Consider the following 22,494-nt stretch of genomic DNA (forward strand, 5'->3'; position numbering starts at 1 on the left):
CCCCACTTGAGTTCTCCCCCCATGGTTCGCTCACTGAGTGGCCTGGCGATCCGGACGACGTCTCACTCTGGGTACGTTTACTCATCTGAACAATGTTCATGATGGCTGTAAGCAGAAGGCAGAAGTGCGGGGTAAATGTTATTGAGAGACAGTAGAGCCACATGGCCTGGGTTCGAATTCCAACTACTCTCTTAACGCTGTGCCCCTTGGCGAAGTGAAGGAACTTTTCTGAGCCTCAGTGTCTCTCTGTGAACTAGGGATGATGGTTGGGTGGACATGGGCCTGCCAGGAGCCCATGTGAGGAGCGTGGCCAAGCACCCGGCTAACACTTTCAATCCCTGCTCTTATGAGGACTAAAAGGCAGCTCCGCGACTCTGAACATCATCCTCCTCAGAAGAGATGTTCTGCATTAACTGAGCGCTTACTGAGAGCCCAGGTCTGCATCAAACCCTTGACTTGCGTGTTCCTGTCTGGATTGAATCCCAGCTCTATCTGCCCTATATTAGATGCTTTAAAAAATACAGAATGAAATCTTGCAGCTCTTTTGTAAGCTTAGACTTTTCAGATGGTATTTGTTGGCTCCCTAGTGTGCTGACCCCCTGTGGAGCCAACATTCTGAAATTCCCTTTATAGAGGTAGAAACAAGCCCAGAGAAGGAAAGTGATGAATCCAAAGCTGCACAGCAGAGAGTACACTTTCTTTTTGTTGTTGTTGTTAAGTTGATTCCGACTCATAGCGACCCTGTAGAGAGTTTCCAAGGAGTGGCTGGTGAATTTGAACTGTTGACCTTGTGGTCTAGTGCTTTAACCTACAGCACTACACCACAACTCCCCTTATGTGGTGGTGTTTGTTGTTAAATGCCATTGATTTGGTTCCAACCCATAGTGACCCTGTATAGGGTTTCTGAGGAGCAGCTGGTAAGCTTGAACTGTCAACGCTGAAGTTCAAACCAATTCTGCAACCCAGCGCTTTAACCCACAGCACCACACCAGGACTCGTTTATGTATGCTTAGTTCACTGAAGTGGAAACTGAGGCTCAACGAGGGGGATTGAGAATGAGGGGTGACTCACTGGCTGCCTCCCAGGCTGGGGAGGGAGGAGTTAACATATCAAGCAGACCTTGCAGGGCTCAGGGGCCTAGGCTCCAGGGATGCTAAGTTCCTAGACAGTCCTGGAGCCCGGCTGGCTGGGCCGTGTTGGGGGCAACAGGCAGCTGGAGGAGGCAGCTGTAAGCAGAGACGGTAACTAGACCTGGAAGGCACAGGGGCCCGGCTGCCGGGCTGGGTTACTCGATCCCCCCAGGGACACTGAGCCCCCAGAGCCGGTATCCTGGAGCATCCAGCACGGGCTAGCTCACAGGAGCACCTTCTATGGAACTGGAGACAGGTATCCGCCTCTCCTTGCTGGGCAGATGGAGGAATGGAACGGAACGGAGGTTCTGAGTCTGGCCTGGATTCGTTTTGAGTTTCCAGCCCAGCAAAGATATGGAGAGGTACAGAGAGGTTGAACTGCTGGTCCAAGATCCCCTAGTAACAGGGAACAAATGTGTACCAAGCTCTGTTATAGAACCTTTTTTTTTTTTTTTTTTTACAGATGAGAGAGTCGAGGCTCAGTGTCTTGTCTAAAAGGGGGCGCATTCCAAGGGTCTCTGTCCGTGATCTTCTTGCTGTTCCTTTAATGGTTCCAGCCCCTGGCCATGTGTCCTTGCAGATCTTTTCCCCGGCTTCCTTTTCCATCTTAGACCTCGGCTTGAAGGTCCTCTTCTTCAGGAAATCCTCCTTGACCACAATCTAAAGCAGCCCCTTTGCCATTGTACTTTCTCTGGTCTGTTTCATCAACGTGTTTGTTAGTCATTGTCACCTTGTCACCATGATCACATGCAGTTATTAGGAACTGTATATACTTCCGTCTCCCCACTGGGCCGGGAGCCCCACAAGGCAGCACTTTGCGCTGGTCTTAGTCACTGCTGGGTCCCCATTCCCTGGAATGGTGTTTGGCACACAGTTAGTACTCAATAATTGCTCCTTGGATGAGTAAATGAATAGCTTTTCATCTGGAATAGAGGAAGCCAGAGCTTGGACAGGATTGCTCCAAGCTTGAGAATCAGGGGCTGTGGGTGCAGGGTCCCAGGGAAACTGAGGCTCAGCCAAGGGGGTCAGCGAAAACTTCCTGGAGGAGAGAATGTAGTGCATAGCTCTAACAGCTGAGAAATATCTGAGAACAGAGAATAAAGTGACTGTGTTTGCCTTAGTAGGAAGTTCTACTTTCAATCTACCTTAAATTCCTCTTGCTTTCAGAGATTACAAGAAGCTAAAGGCCTGGAGGCCTTTGGTCCCTCCTCTGACACGGGTGTTGCTAGCCTGTGCCAAGAAGTCTCCACTGGCAGAAGGAATAGCCTGAGCCAAGGTCTGGGGGAGTGGGGGGGGTGGCACTGGTGAAATCTGAGCTACCTGGCAGGAGGTGAGGCCAAGAGGAAAGTTAAAATCAGTCTGAGACGTGGAAGGTGCCCTTAAACATCTAGTGATAAAATTGGACTCTTCTGTGGGGTGCTAGGGAGCCATGGTATACCTTTGAGCAGGGGAATGACAAGTTCTGAACTGAGCTTGGAATACATAGTAAAGGAGCTGCTTGAGAGGAGTGGGAATCTCAAAACCCAGGCCGGGAACACCAACCTTCAGGGCTTTATTTTCTGGCAGCCCCTGGAAGCAAGAGGGATTTAATGTAGATCGAAAGTGGGACTTTCCTACTAAGGCAGAGAAAGTACAGGAATCTTCTGTGCCTGAAGCCTTTTCCAGGGGATCCAACACCAGATTGAAATGTGACGGCTAGACACACTGGATCCCAAAGATAAGTCCAAAAACAAGAAGTGTCTCATGATTCATTTTTTAAAAATGTTTTATTATGAATTATGTGAAAGTTTACATGGGAGAACATTAGTTTTACATTCATCCTATCATATATCGTTTCATTGCCATGGTTACAGTCCCCTCCATGCATCATCAACCAACCACAGGGTATACCCTGCAAGCCTGCCCCCCGGTCATCAGCACACAGCCCCTCTCCCTCTCTGGGTCTAAAGTCCCAGCTGCTCCATCTCTCCATGTCATCGTCTCTGCCTCCATCTCAGGCATCACTGTTTCTCTGGGTAGGGTCCCTCATTCCGCTCTTTTCCCTTGATGGTCCCAGGGACCTTCGCTCCTAGATTGCAAAGTTTATGACTCATTTTTACACTGATTACTTGTTAAAATTATATTTTGGACCTATTTTTGGGTTAAATAAAACTGGTTATTATGACATATCCCACCTTAGTTCTTGCCACCTTGGTGACAGTGTACCATGGAGTCGGCTCCAACCCATAGGGTGACCTTACATAGGGTTTGTTGTTGTTGTTAAGTGCCGTCGAGTCGATTCCGACCCATAGCGACCCTGTACAGGGTTTCTGAGGCTGTACATCTTTACGGGAGCAGAAAGCCTCATCTTTCTCCCGCGGAGCGGCTGGTAGTTTCGAACTGCTGAGCTTGCGGTTCACAGCCCAATTCGTAACCACTATGCTACCAGTAGCTTCTTGCCACTAGATCATTTAAAACCCCATATGTGTGTGGTGCACATTGTAGCTCTGTGGACAGTAGTGATGCAGGCAATGAAGCATTCTCCGAGGCGTTTAAACCTGTTGTTTTTTGCTTCTTGCTGTCGAGTTCATGTGCTTCATAAGGATTTCAAGGATTTGATTTTTCAGAAGCAGATTGTCAGAGCTTTCTTCCAAGGTACCTCTAAGTGGGTTCAAACTGCCAATCTTTGTGCTAGTTATTGAGTGCTTAGTTGTTTGTGCCACCCAGGGACTCCTGGATTTGAACCTGGGTCATGTGAATTTGGAGCCCAAGCCTCCAAACTGAGGTTCTTGTTGCTGGTAGTGTTCATTGTCTAGCCCTCATTCTGTGCCTCAGTTTCCCTTGCCGGCCAGTGAGGACAGACACAGTGCTGGCCCACTCAGTGCCAGACTTAATTGGGGTCTTTGGAAACTGTGTTGGTCTGAAAGCTACTGAGAATGGAGGAAGCTGCAGACAGCAGCTCCCTGGAGCCCAGAGAAGCAGATGAACACTCTCTACCTGGGGAATTCCTTATTTAGAAACACTGGTACATTAAAAGGTTGGGTGTTGGGCTGCTAACCATGTCAGTGGTTCAAACCCACCAGCCACTCCTTGAGAGAAAGATGAGGTTGTCTGCTTTGTAAAGGTTTACAGTCTCAAACCCATATATAGGCTCACTATGAGTTGGAATCAATTTGATGGGAGTGGAGTTTTTAAATTGGAGTGAGGAGAGCTTGGAGCCTTAAGGGAGGTCCCTGAGAGGCACAGTAGATGTGGAAGAAGGCCTTGACAATCTGCTTCTGTAATGACATCCATACCCACTGCGTTAAATTAATCCCAACTCATAGCAACCTTACAGGATTCAAAGTAAGGGTGACAACCAAGAAATCCCCCCCAATGGTTACAAAGTGTTACAGAGATCTACTCTATAACACATAAGCTCTGTGTATGGGAATTGACCACAAGAGATTGCTGTATTAAGCTGAGCTTCTCAGATGTTATTGTGCATTCTGTTCTGGCAAGATCCTGTTTTGGATGCAGTTCTGGGTGGATCCTGGGAATCTGCATTTCTAATAACGCCCAGTCGATGCTGGTCTGAGGACCCCATGGAGCAGAAAAGGGCTTTGATTGGGGTTGGGGCTTACAGCATCTGGGGTGAGTCAAGAGGACTTTCCTGAGGAGGTGATGTTTCAGCCAAGACCTGAAGGAAAGTGAATTTGATGAAGGAGGAAAGAGAGGGAGGAGAGGGTAGGGAGGGGACGAGTGCAGCCGAATGAGCCAACGGAAGGACTTGGCTTTTGCAATGAGGGAGGTGGGAGCCCTGGAGGGTTGTGGGCAGAGGAGAGATGGGCTTGACTTAGGTGCTCACGGGCGCCCTCTGGCTGCCGCAGGGAAGACAGCATGTGGTGAGCGCGGGTGGGAGTTAAGAACCAGGAAGGAGGGGACTTCACTGGTCCAGGCCAGTGATGCTGGACTGTGTAGAAACAAGGAGGGCGGGGAAGGGGAAGTGGGTGGGTTTGGGATAGATTCTGAAAGCAGAGGACAGGATGTGCATGAGTTGTAAGTGAGGAAGTTGTAAAAGAGGAAGTTGGTAAACTGAGAATGACTCCCAGGTTTAGTCTGAGCTCTTGAGAAGATGGAGCCGCCATCAACTGAGATCAGGAGGACATAGGAGAGGAGCAGGTTGGCTGGCGAGAAGAAGAGGGCATGAGCCACTGCTTTTGTCCAATTAGGTCGATAGATTCAGCAGGATTCTACTGAAAACCTCCACTGGTTTCTGTTTTATGTGTTGTTTGCGTTTGTAATTTACAAGCTCATCCTAAAATTTATACTGAAGCTTTGAGGGCCAAGGGTTGTCCAGACACACTGACTTGAAGAACATTGAACAAAGTTATAGTAACTAAAACGGAATGGTATGGAGAGAAAGAATAGGCACAATAATACCATGTCGAGTGTGAGTCTTGCATGTGCTGGATAAGTCTGGAATTGGAGGAGGTCTGAGCTGGAGACAAGACAGTGGGAGTCATCAGGACATGGATGGTGTTCAAAGGCGCAAGAGTGGGTGAGACAGCCAGGAGTGGTGTAGGTGAAGGAAAAGCAACCTGAGGACCCAGTTCTGGACAGGCAAAGGGGGGCAGCATGTGCAGAGGGAACATCATGTGCAGATGCTCGTAGGTGGAGATGGAAGGGAAGGGAAGAGCTGAGATTTCATTTTGAGAGATCCAGAGAAGAGGTTTCTCATTTGATGGTAATTTGCCCCCAAGGGACACTGGGTGATGCCTGGGGACATTTGTGATTGTTATGATTAAGAATGAAAGCTACTGGGATTAAAGGAATGGAAGCCAGGGATGCTGTTCAACATCCTACGGTGTACAGGACGGCCCCCACAGTGAAGGAACCCGGCCCTGCGGTGTCAGCAATCCAGGTGTGGAGTGGGAGGGGAGGAGAGGAATCCTGCTTTAGAGCAGGAAAGGGTTGAAGTCTGTGAAGAAGATGTGTTAAGGACAGGAGTAGGGAGCTGGGGGCCTAAATAGAAGGCGGGGGCCAGATGTGGGATGCTTGGAGAAGGAATGGATAGGAGAGAGACTTCGGGGACAGGGAGTGGGACCCATGGACCATGGATGGGGCAGGAGCGGTAGGGGTGAGGTTGGTCTCCAGCTTGGGAACACCGGGACTCTCCCTGAGTCCACCTTGCAGAGGAAGCAGGTTTGAGAAGAGACACAAATTCAGTTTGGGCTCTGGGGTCCCAGGATGGACCTTTGGGACCTTTGGGACCTTAGTGTGGACCAAGGGATGAAACGAACTCCCTTCCCAGCCTGACCGGCTATATCACAGAGTTATGAAAATCCATAGAAAAAGCTAGCTTCAGTCTGCACATCTTTGAACTTGGGGGCTTGAAGGAATGGGCTGGGGGCTGCTAATCTGTTTAGAACCATTATATGCTTTTCCCTGGGTTCCATTCAGCTGCCAGTTCCTATGTAGTGGGGTCATACCCCTGAGTCTAACCCTCAGTTTTCCCATCAGCAAGATGGGCTAAATGTCACGGTAACTGCTAGAGTTTATGGGAAGTTCTGTGAAGTAATTCCTGGAAATGCAGAGCACAACCCGTAGTACTTAATGTGCCAACAACAGCAATGATAATAATGATGAGTACCCGGAATGCTGATGTGGCATTGCAGGGTAAGCACTGGACAGTTAATCACAAAGTCGGTGGTTCAAGCCCACCCACCGCTCCTTGAAAATCTCATACAGGGTCACTATGACTCGGAACTGACTCAAGGTACATAATAACAATTGAAAATCTGTTTTGTGCTAAGGTCTATGTTAACCCCTGGAGGCCAATGAGGTCAGTTACCATCCCTATTTTACAGATGAGAAAACTGAGGCCCAGAGAGGGGCTGACTTGTCCAGGGTCACACAGTATGTAACGGCTGAGCCAGAATCAGAACCCGACTTTGCAACCCCACCCCCAACCATGATGCACAAAGAAAGCTGTTTTAAAATTTCTTCGGTTAAATCTTATTCTGATAAAACGTGGGTTTAAAAGCACAGGGTTGAGAGACTGGAGGAAAATAGAGGAGGCTGGCTTGGCATTCGGGCCTTGAATGCCAGGCGGAGGCTGGGGCCTGGACTCGGGAGGTCTTTGGACCCATGGGAGGTTTCAGGGCAGGGTAGGAACTGGGGAAGTAATCTCTTGAGGAAGCAGCGCTGTGCCCCACACACGCACACACGTGGGATCCGGGCGTCATCCTCTGAGTCACAAATCCTGGAAGTACAGGTCATGGAGCGGAAGCCCCTAGTGTGATGTCCACATACAGCTTTCCTGTTTTCTGGTCCCGAATGCTCCAAGGCAGGCACTTGAGGACTAATGTTCCCATACCAACTTCACCTCCACGGGCTCAGAATCCTGAGCCAGGGCAGGACTTGGAGATGCCCCTGCTGCTCGGGACAAGGAAACTGAGGCACAGGGTTTGACCCTAGGCTGCCCAAAAGGACAAAGTTGCGGAGTTTCATAATCGGTGTCTCCGGAACCTGGATTGCACACTCCTTTCTGGTAGGGGGTGCTCTGAGTCGGGGGCCTTTGGGCATGGAGAGCTGAGCCCAAAGGGGTGAGTTTTGAAGATTTCAGCGGTTCATGGAATTAAAAGATAATGGATTTTTTTCTGTGAACTTTTTGAAACCCCCTGGTATTTTGTACTCCTAGAAGAGTCTCCAAAGTTACCTGGGGGTACAATCAGGAAGCAGGCCACCTCAAGAGCTATTCAAGAAAAGGACAGAAAGACTGGACTTAGTCAGAAATATGGGGACTTCTGTTGAAATAGTCTTCCATTCTAAACTTAGGCAATACTCAGACTATTTATAAAATTCCAAGACCCTGTGAGAGCTTTTGATTTTCGGATTTTTTTGTTGTTTTAATTTTAAGATACATGTTTTGAGATTTTGTGTGTATTATTATTATTAAATTCTGATTACTAACCAAATGCATTTTTGCTTGAAGCATTGCTTGGCCATAAAGTTATTCTACTAAGTACAGGGTAGTGGCTCCGATCATTAAGTAAAATACTGGTTCTGATAATTAGCTAAGTGTTGTTGTTGTTAAATGCCGTCGAGTCGGTTCCGACCCATAGCGACCCTGTACAGGGTTTCCGAGGGTGTAAATCTTTACGGGAGTAGAAAGCCTCATCTTTCTCCTGCGGAGCAGCTGGTAGTTTCGAACCGCTGACCGTGAGGTTCGCAGCCCGATTCGTAACCACTACGCTACCAGAGCTCCTTAGCTAAGTATTAGGTAGTGTCATTATTATTGTTCATATTGTTATTTTTAAATTGTTATCCCAAATGGGGGATTTTTCTGGGAACTGAAAAGCAGGTGGAGATTCAGATTCTGGAACTGTAGGAAACTGCCTCTCAACTCCCGCCCCTTCCGCCAGCAGGTGTCACCGCTTGCTGTCGCGCCCTCGCCATGCGGACCCCGCGAGCGTCCCCTCCCTGTCCGGCCCTGTTGCTTCTGCTGCTGCTACTGGGGGGCTCCCACGGCCTCTTCCCTGAGGAACCACCGCCGCTCAGCGTGGCCCCCCGAGACTGTGAGAAAGGGGAAGGGGGAGAAGGAGTTCGGAGGGACCGTCTTGTTCCCCAATTGGGTCTGTTACCCCTTTGGGGAGCTCCCAGAGAAGACATGACTTCAGGTCATCCACATGGGGACACAGGCCTCACCGCGCTCTGGCTCACACGCCTTCTCACCCCTCCCCCCCAGACCTGAACCACTATCCCGTGTTCGTGGGCCGCGGGCCTGGACGCCTGACGCCTGCAGAAGGTGCTGAAGACCTCAACATCCAGCGTGTTTTGCGTGTCAACAGGACCCTGTTCATTGGGGACAGGTATGGGGACTCCTTGTGTGGTGCTATTGGGTCAGCACTGGACTGTGAACCACGAGGTCGGCAGTTCAAACCCACTAGCTGCTCCTCGGAAACCCTATACAGTGTAGCTATGAGTCCGAACCAACTCGACAGCGCGTAGCAACAACAAAGGGGCCATCAGGCAGAGTTTTGGGGGTGAGCCATGGGGAGTGGTGGTGGTGTGCTGGAAAGGGGACGGTGCATGCTGGGGCCAGTCTTTCCCCAGCAGTGAGAATATGGATTCCTGGGTTGAAGCTTTGTTGTTGTTATTGTTAAGTGCCATGGAGTCGGGATCCGACTCACAGCGACCCTGTACAGGGTTTCCAAGGAGCAACTGGTTAGTTAGAACTGCCGACCTTAACAGCCACACCAGGATGCACAAAGCCAGGTGTGGTTGGAGCTTGGAGCATCTAGGCTGTGCTGGTGGGTGGGAACAACCGATAAGTCTAAAATCCCTGAAATGGTACCCCAAGGGGGTGGGTATGGCCAGCAATCACATTACTCGAATTGTAGTTAACGGCTGTAGAGTTGGTTCTGACTCATAGCAACCTTGTATAGGATTTCCGAGGTTCTACATCTTTGCGGGAGAAGACAACTTCATACAGACTTGTAAAAGATTCTGTGTGGGTGGACAGGGATGGCTTCTCTGAGAAGGGGACAGTTAAGTTGAGACCTGAAAGATGACCTGGCAACCATGGGGAGATCTTTGGGGAGGGTGGTCCAGGCTGGGAGACCAGGCTGTGCAAAGGCCCTGAGGCAGGACCAGGCCTGGTGAGTTGGATAGAGGAGGCCTATGTGGCTTGTTGTTGTTAAGTGCCGTCAAGTCGGTTCCGACTCATAGCGACCCTGTACAGGGTTTCCGAGGGTGTAAATCTTTACGGGAGTAGAAAGCCTCATCTTTCTCCCACGGAGAGGCTGGTAGTTTCGAACCGCTGACCTTAAGGTTCGCAGCCCGATTCGTAACCACTACACTACCAGAGCTCCTTTAAGCTGAGTGAAAAAGGGGGAAGGAGGAGTAGGAGACGGTAGGGAGGAGATGGGGCGAGACGTGCAGTGTCCTGTGGGTCACAGGAAGGACCTGGGCTTTTACCTGAGGGAGTTTGGAGCCCAGGAGGGCCATCTGGCTGCATCCAGAAGAACAGACTGAGGGTGAGGGTTGTTGTTAAGTGCTGTCGAGTCGATTCTGACCCATTGCGACCCTGTAAAGGCTTTCCAAAGAGCATCTGGTAAGCTTGAACCACTGACCTTGTAGTTCAAACGACTTTGCAGTCTGACACATTAGCCCACAGCGCCACACCAGGGCGAGGGTGGGAGTCAGAAAATAAGCGCAGATGACTACTAGGTCCAGGCGGCTGATACTGGGGCTGGAGTAGAAGAGAAGGTGAATTTGACGTGTGGAAGCATGTTAGGGCATGTTAGAGTAAGAGGAAGCATGCTAGAGCGTGTTCAGTGTTGGGGTTGTCCTGGGCAGAGGCGTTGACGTGTGCAGACTTGTCACATGTCGGCCGGCCTCCGCGTCTCCATCAGGGAGGATGGAACACGGAGGGTGGCAGAGACCCACCCCCCCAATCTCACTAACGACGCCCGCCCCCCCAGGGACAACCTATACCGGGTGGAGCTGGAGCCCCCCACGGCCACGGAGCTGCGGTACCAGCGGGTAAGGAAGGGGCGCTAGCGGGAAGGGCGACGTCTGACACTGCAGCCCTGCCCCGCGGTGGTCCTAGGGCAATCTGGGACCCCAATCCCCTCACCAGCCTTTCTGTCTCCAGAAGCTGACCTGGCGCTCCAACCCCAGTGATATCGACGTGTGTCGAATGAAGGGCAAGCAGGAGGTGAGTGGGCCGGCCACGCTCAGGCCTCCTGCTACACCAACCCCAAGCGGCCCCAGACTGATAATCTCTTAGCCTTCATCACTGGCCAGCACCCGGCGTCCGCATGACTACTCCTAGAACCTGGCCCGAAAGTGGCCACGCCCACTGCCCGGGCCTTACCTATAAGCTCCACCCTCGGCCCTGGGTCGCGCCATTCTTCCAGCCAAGTCTTATTTTGAGGCTGGGACGTGACCACGTCCAAAAGGCCACGCCCAAGTCGTTGGCCCCTGTCATCTGGGCGGGGCTCCAGGTTTTCCCTGGCTCCGCCCTCCACCCTAGTCACTCCCTGCCCACTGCCGTGGCCACGCCCACCGTTCTAGACCATCCTCACAAAGCTCCAATCTGCTCTAGAAAGGCTTTCTGCCCTAACCCCGCCTTATCACCGTTTTGGCCACGCCCACAGCTAAGGCCCAGTCCACAGAGTCCCACTTCTCCCCTTCCATCCCAGGGCGAGTGTCGAAACTTCGTAAAGGTGCTGCTACTTCGCGACGAGTCCACGCTCTTCATGTGCGGCTCCAACGCCTTCAACCCCGTGTGCGCCAACTACAGCGTGAGTCTCCACCATTCAGAAACCTAGTCTGCCCCAGGGCCAGCCCCAGCCCCGTGTCACCACCTACAGGAAGCTTTCCTGGGTATATCCTTCCCACTCCCTCACCCAGAGAGGTGGTCGGGGTAGGGGTCAGTTAGGATTAGCTCAGATCTCACCCTAATGCATTGGGTAACATTGGCTCTAAAGAGTCCAGGTGGTTGATTAAACACCCTGTTGCTGACCAACCCACCAGGGACTCTGCAAAAGACTTAACAATCCGCTTCCATAAAGATTATAGTCTAAGAAAGCCTATGGGGTAGTTTTTCTCTGTTACGTAGGACCGACTATGAGTCAGAATCAATTCCAAGGCACACACAGCATCAACTCTTAGACCCATTTTACAGATAAGTAAACTGAGACTCAGGGAGGCTGACACTAAGTTTACACAGGAGTTTGTGGTTGATCACAATCCCTGCTGGAGTTGGTGATTGGAGGGCTGCTGGGTGGGCATGGTCAAGAATTTTGTCACTTACACCCCTGGCACCCTTCTGCAGATGGACACACTACAACCCCTAGGGGACAACATCAGTGGCATGGCCCGCTGCCCATATGACCCCAAACACGCCAACGTTGCCCTTTTCTCTGGTGAGTGTCGCCCAGGGTTTGGCATTTTCCACTCTTGGACTGTGGCTGGGCCTTCATTTGGTCAGCTGGGAAATGGGCAGAATCTTAGCTTGGGGTCAACTTTCAGTTGGGGTTAAGGCTCAGCCCTGCTTGGGCTCAGCCTGGGTTTGGGGCTTGAATAGGGTTTGGGGTCAGGGCTTAGTCCAGAGTTGAGGCTCAGCCCAGAGTCAAGGTTCAGTTTAGGGTCAGGTCTCAAGTTAAGTTTGGGGTTCGGCTCAGGGACTGCAGTTTAGCCAGGGTAAGGGCTCAATCTGGGGACAAGGGCTCCACCAGGGGCAGGGATCTACCAGGATCAGGGCTCAGCCTGGGCTTGGGTCTTAGATACGGTCAGAGTTCAGCCAGGAGTCAGCCTGGGATCTGGGATGAGGCTCAGTCTGGCCTCTAGCGTATAACCTCTCATTTTCCTCTCCTTAACCCCCTTCCAGATGGGATGCTCTTCACAGCCACCGTTACTGACTTCCTCGCCATCGATGCTGTCATCTACCGCAGCCTGGGGGACCGGCCCACACTGCGCACAGTGAAACACGACTCCAAGTGGTTCAAAGGTGGGCCTGGAGGGGCAGTGCGTGCTGACCCTAACAGAGTAACAGTCCCAGAGGACACAGGGAGGGAGGGGACTCCCATTTCATCTTTGAAGCCTGGAAACTGGGAGATTGAAATTGGATCTAGGTTTTACTTGCCAGAAGTGGGTACCCATAAGGAAATTATAAAACAAGTGTAGAGAAGCACCGTCCTTCTGTGGTGTAAAATCATAGATGTGGTTGTTTATCAGACATTTACCTTCTGACCCACCTCCTCAAAAAAAAGTCCATTTCATTTTGTTTGGATCATCAGCCTAGATTCCCCCTTTATCATAAAAGTAGCTACCTACACTGAAGATTCTCAGCCTAAAAGGCCACGTTGGATTTTGGAGACTGGATTCTGACCCTTCTCTCCCCCAGAGCCGTACTTTGTCCATGCGGTGGAGTGGGGCAGCCACGTCTACTTCTTCTTCCGGGAGATTGCCATGGAGTTTAACTACCTGGAGAAGGTAAGACCCCGTTCCCCCCAAGAGCCCCATGCAGTGGGGCCCAGAACTGAGAGGCTCTGCTTGTGGGGAGTGGTGTGGGTACAGAAAACAGGGGGGATCCACTTGGGGTATTAGGGTGCTGCCCTGCACCTATGAGCCTCAGGACCCTCCCCTCTGGTCAGGATCTGACCCGTGAGGCTGGAAGACGTTTAGGGAGCAGCCTTGACGTACACAGACCAGGGCAAGGGACATGGTTTGAAATAAGATATGTCCCTGAGATCCAGTCCTGATGCTGTTGAGTTTTATCTGTCCATCTACCTCCTCTTACTCAGTCATCTTCTAGGTTTTATCCATCATCCAGCCAGCCATCTACCCATTCATTCATATCACTTGCTTTTATACATCTATGAGTATTCCAGAACACTTAATTGTGCTCATGAGGAATCTGTACCTGGACCAAGAGGCAGTTGTTCGAACAGAACATGGGAACACTGAATGGTTTAAAATTAAGAAAGGTGTGCGACAAGATTGTGTTCTTTCACCATACTTATTCAACCTGTATGCTGAGCAAATCATCCAAGAAGCTGGGTTATATGAAGAAAAACGTGGCATCAGGATTGGAGGAAGACTCATTAACAACCTGCGATATGCAGATGGTACAACCTTGCTTGCTTAAAGTGAAGAGGACTTGAAACGTTTACTGATGAAGATCAAAGAGCACAACCTTCGGTATGGATTACATCTCAATGTAAGGAAAACAAAAATCCTCACCACTGGACCAATAAACATTCTTATCAACAGAGAAAAGATTGAAGTTGTCTAAGGACTTCATTCTTCTTGGATCAACTGTCAACACTCATGGAAACAACAGTCAAGAAATCAAACGAGGTATTGCATTAAGCAAATCTGCTGCACAAGACCTTTTTTAAAGTGCTGAAGAGCAAAGATGTCAGCTTGAGGACTAAGGTGTGCCTCACCCAAGCCATGGTATTTTCAATAACCTCATGTGCATGCAAAAGCTGGACAGTGAATAAGGAAGACCGTAGAAGAATTGGTGCTTTTGAGTTATGGTGTTGGAGGAGAATATTGAAAGTGCCATGGGCTGCCAAAAGAACCAATAGATCCGTTTTGGAAGAAGTGCAGCCAGAGTGCTCCTTAGAGGCCAAGATGACCAAACTTCGTGTCTCGTGCTTTGGACATATTGGCAGGAAGGAGCCAGTCACTGGAGAAGGATATCATGTTTGGTAAGGTGGAGGGTCAGAGGAAAAGAGGAAGACCCCCAACAAGATGGATTGGCCAAGTGGCAGCATCGATGGACTCAAGCGTGGCAACAGTAGTGAGGTTGGCCCAGGATCGGGCAGTGTTTCATTCTGCTGTGCCTAAGGTCACTGAATCGGAACTGACTGGATGGCACCTAACAACACCTACACCCCTCTGCTCATCCTCCCCATTATCTTTCCTCTCCCTCCATCCCTCCATAATCCATTCATCTATTCATCTACTCTCCCATGCATCCTTGTTTCCCATCTGCCCATTTCCTGTTCTTCCATTCACTCATCCACCCAACCAACCATTTATTCATCCTTCCATCTACCTATGGAAGGTAGTCCTCTATTTATCCCTTTCTCCTTCTCTGCACCCATCTGTCCCTTCATTCATCCACCCACCTATCCATCTATCCATGTATCTAGCCACTCATCTCTCCTTGTAACCTACTCATTCATTCCATTCAACCTACTATCAACTCATCCATCCACTCACTCATGTATCCATCCATCCATCCATATAGCCACTTGGCTACCCATCTCTTGATCCATTACCATGTCCTTGCAATTCATTTATTCATGTACCCATCCACCCACTCTTCCCTCCATGCCTTCATCCTGTTATCAACTCATCTATCTGTCTATCCTCCCACCCATTTATCTACCCCTTCATTCACCCATGTATCCATCCATCCATCCATCCATCCATCCATCCATCCATCACCTGTCTACTGATCTACTGGGTAACTCTTCCAGTGCATTCATTCATTCATTCATTCATTTATTCATCTAACCGCCCATCCACTCATTCCTCTATGCACCATCATTTTTCGGCCTGTACACTGATCTCTCTCCCTCTTCCTCCCCCATGCATGGATCTATCTGCCATTCATTTATCCCTTCCTTCATTCATCTGTCTTTCCCTCCACCTACTTATCCATCCACCCTTTTACCCTACCTTCCATTCATCCACCTATCCGCCCTCACTCCATCCACCTACCTAAGCACCCATCCACCCATCAGTAATGGATGCAACTATGGTGGTCTTTGTTGCCCTTACCACCATTGTGGGCCTCACGGTTCCGCTAGTACAATGAGAGGGGAGATGACACAGACTGCTGCCCTCTTTGTCTTCCCCAGTGGCCTGGTTGGTGGACTCAGGCCCCTTCCTGTCACTTGTCATGGCAGGTAGTGGTGTCAAGAGTGGCCCGTGTGTGCAAGAATGACGTGGGGGGCTCCCCTCGTGTGCTGGAGAAGCAGTGGACATCTTTCCTGAAGGCGCGCCTCAACTGCTCTGTACCAGGAGACTCTCACTTCTACTTCAACGTACTCCAGGCGGTCACGGGCGTGGTCAGCCTGGGGGGCCGGCCGGTGGTCCTCGCAGTCTTCTCTACCCCCAGCAACAGGTCAGCAGGCGCCCATGGAAACAGATTGGGAGCATTTGATGCATGGGGATGGAAAAATTCTGAACGCTTTCGTTTTCTTCAATCTGTTGTTAGACAGAATTTACACCCATTCAACAGTTTTCGACGTGTACAATGGAGTGACGTGGAAACATTCTTGGAATTGTGGGAGGATTCCCACTCTCCCTTTCTGAGTGGTTCCTCCCCTCCCCCCGTGAACATAAACTCCCTGCCCCCAAGCTTTCTGTCTGAACTTCCGAGTGGCTGTTGTCCCTTTGACCCCGTAAAGAGAATTCTTAAAACAGCAAAATGCTCAAGGCAGACAGTCTTTGCTAGTGAAGCTAAACTGTTGTTTGGTTTAAAGAAGACTTCAGGGACTAGTTTTGGTTTAAGGTTTAAGGATTATCTCAGGGTAACAGTTTAGGAGTTCATCCTGTCTCTGTGGCTTGAGATAATGGGTTACAGAGAATTTGACATTCTGTTCTACATTTTCCCCCTTTTGATGGGAATTTGTCTATAGAATCATTGATCAAAATGTCCAGTCATGATAGCTGGACCCCATCCACTTCTTCCGGCCTCACGGCAAAGGAGGCAGCTGTTCATGGAGGCAATTAGCCACACAGTCCCTTTCCTCCTCCTATCCCTTCCTCTCCTTCTCCCTTCTGTTACATTCCGTCATTCAATAATCCTCGGGTTCTAGACTGGGTAAGATGAGACCCTGAAAGGCCTCAGCCTTGGGCTATGGTGGGACAAAGCCAGACCCTGACCCTCCAAAACCCTTTGATCAGAATGGGATGGATAGGGGACTAGAGATTCGCCTTTGAGGGTGGGCTGGAGGGCTTCCTGGAGGAGGGGACATTGGAACTCAGCTTTGATGGGGATGAGATGGGGGGAAAGACCCTGACCCTGATGTTGGCATGATCCTGGTGTGCTGATGTCATAACACAAAGCTGCTGCCGTTGGGATGGAGGGAGTGAGGGGGAGAGTGGAGAACATGACAGGGAGGTGATAGTGGGCTGCAGGGAGGTGAAAAGACTTTATCCTGAGAGTCCTAGGGAGCCATGGAAGAGTAAAGAACAAGAGAGGAACGAGGACAGAGTTGTGTTTTGAGTAAGCCCCCTGGGAAACGGGTTCAAACAGGCAAGAGTGCCAGCCGGGACATGGTACAGTAGGGGCCTGGACCAGGGCTGGCTGTGGAGCTGAATGAAGGTTCAGTTAGGAAGCTGGGCAGAGGGCAAAGTGGTCGGATTTAGTGGGGGGGAGGGCACAAGGAGAGAGACTATTCTCACAGCCTCTGGGAGAAGGGTTCCTCCACACATGTGCCCACAGCAGTATCATCCCTGCCCCGGGACTCACCGAACCCTTCCATGTGACCCCCCCACCTCAGTATCCCAGGCTCCGCTGTCTGCGCTTTCGACATGACGCAGGTGGCCGCTGTGTTTGAAGGCCGTTTCCGAGAGCAGAAGTCCCCTGAGTCCATCTGGACGGCCGTGCCCGAAGATCAGGTGCCACGGCCCCGGTAAGAGCCCCCTCAGGTGTCAAGGGAGTGGATGGGGAGGTGCTGGTCCCCAGGGTCCAGGGCCAACACTTCCAGGGGGTTAGCTGTTTTACAGCCCAGACGTACCCATTACACAAATGTAGAAAACCGAAGACTTTTAGCCATGTAGCAGCCCCTGCCCTGGTTGAATCAGGGCAGAGCTAAGTGTCGCTCTGTGGGGACCCCAAGTCCATCCTGACCACTCCTCGCCCCCCAGACCCGGGTGCTGTGCGGCTCCTGGCATGCAATACAACGCTTCCAGCGCCTTTCCCGACGAGATCCTCAACTTCGTTAAGACACACCCCCTCATGGATGAGGCTGTACCCTCACTGGGCCATGCTCCCTGGATCGTGCGGACACTGATGCGGTCAGTCCCCATACGAGTCCAGGGTCCTGGTGGAGCAGTGGGTGCCAGGAGGACAGGGCAGATGGGGACAAGGGGGAGATGGGAAGTGGCTGATCTGCCCCATCTAACCCAGGGACACCCAGCTGGAGTCAGACACTAGGCACAGCTAAGCCCACAGGGCTATCCAGAGAGATGAAGATGGACAGGGAGGGAGGGGATGGGGAAGAGATGGAGAGAAACATACAAGGAGAGATTTAGAGAACAGAGAAGGGAAAGATTGGAGAGAGACACACATACCAGGAGAGAGAAAACACAGAAAGAGGAATATGGAGAGAGAGAGAGAAAGAGAGGCAGGTAGCCAGACACACACATACAATTCAGGATAGAGATGGCATAGACTACAGACAGAGACGAAAACCAAAGAGCAGAGAAGAGACTGCAATCCAGAGATAGACCAGACTGAGAGACCAGGGGAGAGACACCCAGGAGAGGAGACAGAGCAGTGACAATCACAGCCTGAGTGGACGGGCCTATTTCTCTCTGTAAAGTACTCATGGGCAGGGCTTGGCATGTCCTCTGTTCCAGGTGTGTGTTTACCATGTGACCTTCATGTTTGTCCCTATGTCGTTCATGTGTGCTGGCTGATTTGTGTCTGTGTGTATCTGTGTGACCCATGCCCATGAGACCTGCCATGGGCAGTGCCTCTGTGGGGTGGCCGGCCTGACCCTGAGCCCCCCCACTTCGGGATCCCAGGCACCAACTAACTCGGGTGGCAGTGGACGTGAGTGCTGGCCCCTGGGGCAACCAGACTGTCATCTTCCTGGCGTCTGAAGAGGGCACTGTTCTCAAGTTCCTCGTCCAGCCCAACGCCAGCGCCCCAGGGACAACCGGACCTAGTGTTTTCCTGGAGGAGTTCGAGACCTACCGACCGGACAGGTGGGGCCGGGCAGTGGGATGACGAGTGGGAAGATGGGGAGGACCTGAGACTCACTGCCTTGCTGCCCCCAGGTGTGGACAGTCGGGCCGTGGCAAGGCTGGGCGGCGGTTGCTGAGCTTGGAGCTGGACGCAGTGTCCGGTGGCCTGCTGGCGGCCTTTCCGCGCTGTGTGGTCCGAGTACCGGTGGCCCGCTGCCAGCAGCACTCGGGCTGCATGAAGTGAGTGTCCCCAACTCCTGAAGCGATAAAGTGGGAACGGGAGCTGAGTATGAGGAAGTGGGGAGCGCGCGTTCAAATCAACGACCCCGTGCATTCTGTGCCAACCTGACCGAGGGCACAGCCCAGCAAAGGTCCTAAGTTGGGAGAAACAGCGATGAATGAGCGAGGGGGACAGGGGAGGAGGGGAAAGCATGAGGGGGCCCGGCAGGACGTACAGGGTTCGGTGATCTGGGAGGATTCCGGCTTTAATCCGAGGGAGGTGGGAACCCAGGAGTGACGGACCTGACTCCGTTGCTCACGGGCGCCCTCTGGCGGCTTCAGGGAGAACGGACTTCAGAACACAGCCCCTAAGGCCCCGGACCGGCAGGAGGCGTTTCCCGTCTCCAAAATGGGAGGGAAAGGCAGTTGCGGGCAACTTCTGGGTTCAGTGTGAGCCCTTAACAGTGGTGAACCCCTTGTACCTCCTCCCTCCCCGCTGTCATTGCAATAATGACCCATAGCGGAGTCAGTGTCTAGACCACGGACTCCGCGTTTTTTGTGACCCTCATCCTGAGGCCCATTCTTCACGCATCCGCCAGAGGGCGCCCGTGAGCACCTGAGTCAGGCCCGTCCCTCTTGGGCCCCCTAACTCTCTAGGGCTCCTATCTCCCTCGAGTAAAAGGCCAAACCCTCCTGGAGGCCCCAATCCCAACTCCACCACGTGAACCTCTCAGTGTTATCTGTGAACTGGGCGTGAGAACCCTTCACCTGGGAGATTTGTTACAAGGACTCAAGGTGTTGGTATTGAGAGAAAGGTCTAGGCGCATGGCCCAGCAGCACCTTGGTGCTGCGTTAGGGACCCCTGTTACCTAAACTCGTCCCCCACCTCCCTCCAGGAACTGTATCGGCAGCCAGGACCCCTATTGTGGGTGGGCCCCGGACGGCTCCTGCTTCTTCCTCAGCCCTGGCACCAGGTATGACCAACCCTAACTTGGGATCCTGCCCTCGTCGCGGAACCCTCAGGCCTGTGAGGAAGGGTCTCTGTTGACTGTGGCCCCTTCCCTCCACTAGAGCCACCTTTGAACAGGATGTCTCTGGGGCCAGCACCTCAGGCTTAGGGGACTGTACAGGTAAGTGGGGACACCAGGCTGGGACCCCCCCTCCTGCCCTGGGGGGGGAGAGTTGGGGACCCCTGGGGGTCTCTGGTGAGAATGGATTGGCCCCACTTCAGGGTGGGGTAGTAAGAGAAGGACAAACAGACCCTACAGTTCGGAGAAACACTGACAGAAAGACAGACTAAAGGAACAGAGAGACAAGCTTTATAAGGAACAGAGAGAGACCCCCCTCAAAGAAGAGAGACAGACAGACAGGCTTTGAAATTCCAGACAGATCCTAGGGGACAGAAAGATGTCAAGAGAAAGGCCGTTAAAGGAAAGGACAGGGACAGCCAGGAAGGGATGGACAGTTTAAGCCTCAGGCCTGACCCCACCCTCCCTCCAGGGCTGCTGCGGGCCAGCCTCTCGGATGAGCGGGCGGGACTGGTGTCCGTCAGTCTGCTGGTAACGTCGTCGGTGGCGGCCTTTGTGGTGGGCGCTGTCGTGTCCGGCTTCAGCGTGGGCTGGTTCGTGGGCTTCCGGGAGCGGCGCGAGCTGGCCCGGAGAAAGGACAAGGAGGCCATCCTGGCGCACGGTGGCGGGGAGGCAGTACTGAGCGTCAGTCGGCTGGGAGAGCGTCGGGGGCCGGGCCCGGGTGGCCGCAGCGCTGGGGGCGTCGTCGGCACCGGGGGTCCCCCGGAGGCCCTGCTGGCCCCGCTGATGCAGAACGGCTGGACCAAGGCCACACTGCTCCAGGGGGTGCCCCACGACCTCGACTCGGGGCTGCTGCCCACGCCGGAGCAGACGCCGCTGCCCCAGAAGCGCCTGCCCACGCCGCACCCGCATCCCCACACCCTGGCCCCGCGTGGCTGGGACCACGGCCACCCTCTGCTGTCCGCCTCCACCTCCTCTTCCCTCCTGCTGCTGGCCCCAGCCCGAGCCCCTGAGCAGCCCCCGGCGGGCGAGCTGACCACCGAAGCCCGCCTCTACACCACCCGGTCCTGCCGCACCTCCCACGGCGACTTCCCGCCCACCCCCCATGCCAGCCCAGACCGCCGGCGCGTGGTGTCAGCCCCCACGGGCCCCTTGGACCCAACCTCAGCCGCCGACAGTCTCCCTCGGCCCTGGAGCCCACCCCCAACGGGCAGCCTCCGGAGGCCGGGCCCCCACGCCCCGCCGGCCGCCGCCCTGCGCCGCACGCACACTTTCAACAGCGGCGAGGGCCGGCCCAGCGACCGTGCGCGCGGCCGCCACATCCGACCGAGTACGGACTTGGCGCATCTCCTCCCCTATGGGGGCACAGACAGGACTGCGCCCCCCGTGCCCTAGGGCCGGGCCCTGGATTCCTTGGCAGCGCCAGCCACCGGACCCAGGAGAGGAGAGACAGCGGAACGGCAGGCCCAGCCCAGCTCCGCGTGGGTGCTCAAGACCCCCCCGCCGCACCCGCGTGGGGGGCTCCCTCTGTCACCGGAAGCACAACGAGCTCGGCCCCCCCCACCCAGGTCGCTGAACACTGAGACGGTTTGTGGGGGGCAGGGAGGGCTCAGATTGAAGATGACCTGATACGCAGAATTTGTTTTCCTTTTAAGGTTTGGTTTCTTTGGCGTTTTCTAACCAATTGCACAACTCCGTTCTCGGGGTGGCGTCCCTGGGGAAGGGACCTGGGGGGCCAGAACCGCGGACCCAAGCCGCCTCCCCACAAAGGTCCCTCCTGGGCCCAGGCCCCCGGCTTGTGTGTGTGTGTGAGTGTGAGTGTCTGTGTGTGCATGCTGTATCCGTGTGCGAGGGTCCGGGGAGGGGAGGGAGGCGCGTGTGTGCGTGCCCACAAGGGCTGCTGCTTGCGTGTATGAGGGGGCGGGCCATGTGTGCAGTGCGCGCGCGCGCGCGTGGTGTGTGTGTGTGTGTGTGTGTGTGTCCGCATGCGCGTGTGATAGTGGCCCCAGTGGCCTGGGTGTTGGCTGAGCCAATGCCGGGGCTTCCAGAAGGCCAGGGGCCTCCAGGGTGCCGGTCAGGAGTTTGAACCCCAGTTCTGCAGAAGGAAGGGGGCATATGAGGGGCTCCAGGCAAAAATATGGGGCTGGTCCGCCCAGAATTTAATGTTAGCCCAGATATCTAAAGGGCTCAGGGGCATGGGGGGGGCAGCAGAGGCAGGCAAGCGCCCCTGTAAATACAGCTCCAGAGTTGTCAGAGGGTCCCGAGCCATCCGTCCCCTTGTGAACTCCCCCCTTTGACCTCCAGCTGACCATGCATGCCACGTGGCTGGCTGAGTTCTGGACCTACTCTGGAGTTTGCCTCCCCAAATCCCCTCCCCATCAATAAAACTCTGTTTACAACCACCGGCCCCCATGCCTCTGGCTCTGCTCTGTGTCCTGGGGTGAGAACCTGGACAGCAATGTGGCCCTGGGCCTTTGGGAGACCCATGGGTAGGTCACAACAAAATACATTTATTGTCATGGTCAGGCATGACAAGTTCTTGGTGCAGGTAAAGGTAGCACATCACACCTGAATAGTTAGAATTCAGCAAGAAGGAAAGCACTACAAAGCCAAACTTTGGCTTCAGATGAAGCCAAAGCCATTCTCAAAGGGAAATTCATAGCCTCCAAATGCCTTTATTAGGAAATGAGAAAGAAAGGAAAAAAAAA

General features: G+C 53.0%; 1 protein-coding gene across 1 annotated transcript; it reads left to right on the forward strand.

The window, feature by feature from the left end:
- The first annotated feature begins 8,547 nt into the window (after positions 1-8,547).
- Positions 8,548-21,181, forward strand: SEMA6B (sema domain, transmembrane domain (TM), and cytoplasmic domain, (semaphorin) 6B). Its single transcript, XM_006868922.1, has 16 exons — positions 8,548-8,668; positions 8,839-8,962; positions 10,577-10,637; positions 10,750-10,812; positions 11,300-11,401; positions 11,935-12,025; positions 12,490-12,609; positions 13,006-13,094; positions 15,527-15,744; positions 17,129-17,260; positions 17,496-17,645; positions 18,378-18,560; positions 18,633-18,779; positions 19,655-19,732; positions 19,830-19,888; positions 20,259-21,181. The coding sequence occupies exons 1-16, from the start codon at positions 8,548-8,550 to the stop codon at positions 21,179-21,181; spliced, it is 2,661 nt and encodes an 886-aa protein (XP_006868984.1).
- The last annotated feature ends 1,313 nt before the right edge of the window (positions 21,182-22,494 follow it).

This window comes from Chrysochloris asiatica, unplaced genomic scaffold (genome assembly GCF_000296735.1).
Source record: "Chrysochloris asiatica unplaced genomic scaffold, ChrAsi1.0 scaffold00125, whole genome shotgun sequence".
NCBI classification, from domain to species: domain Eukaryota; kingdom Metazoa; phylum Chordata; class Mammalia; order Afrosoricida; family Chrysochloridae; genus Chrysochloris; species Chrysochloris asiatica.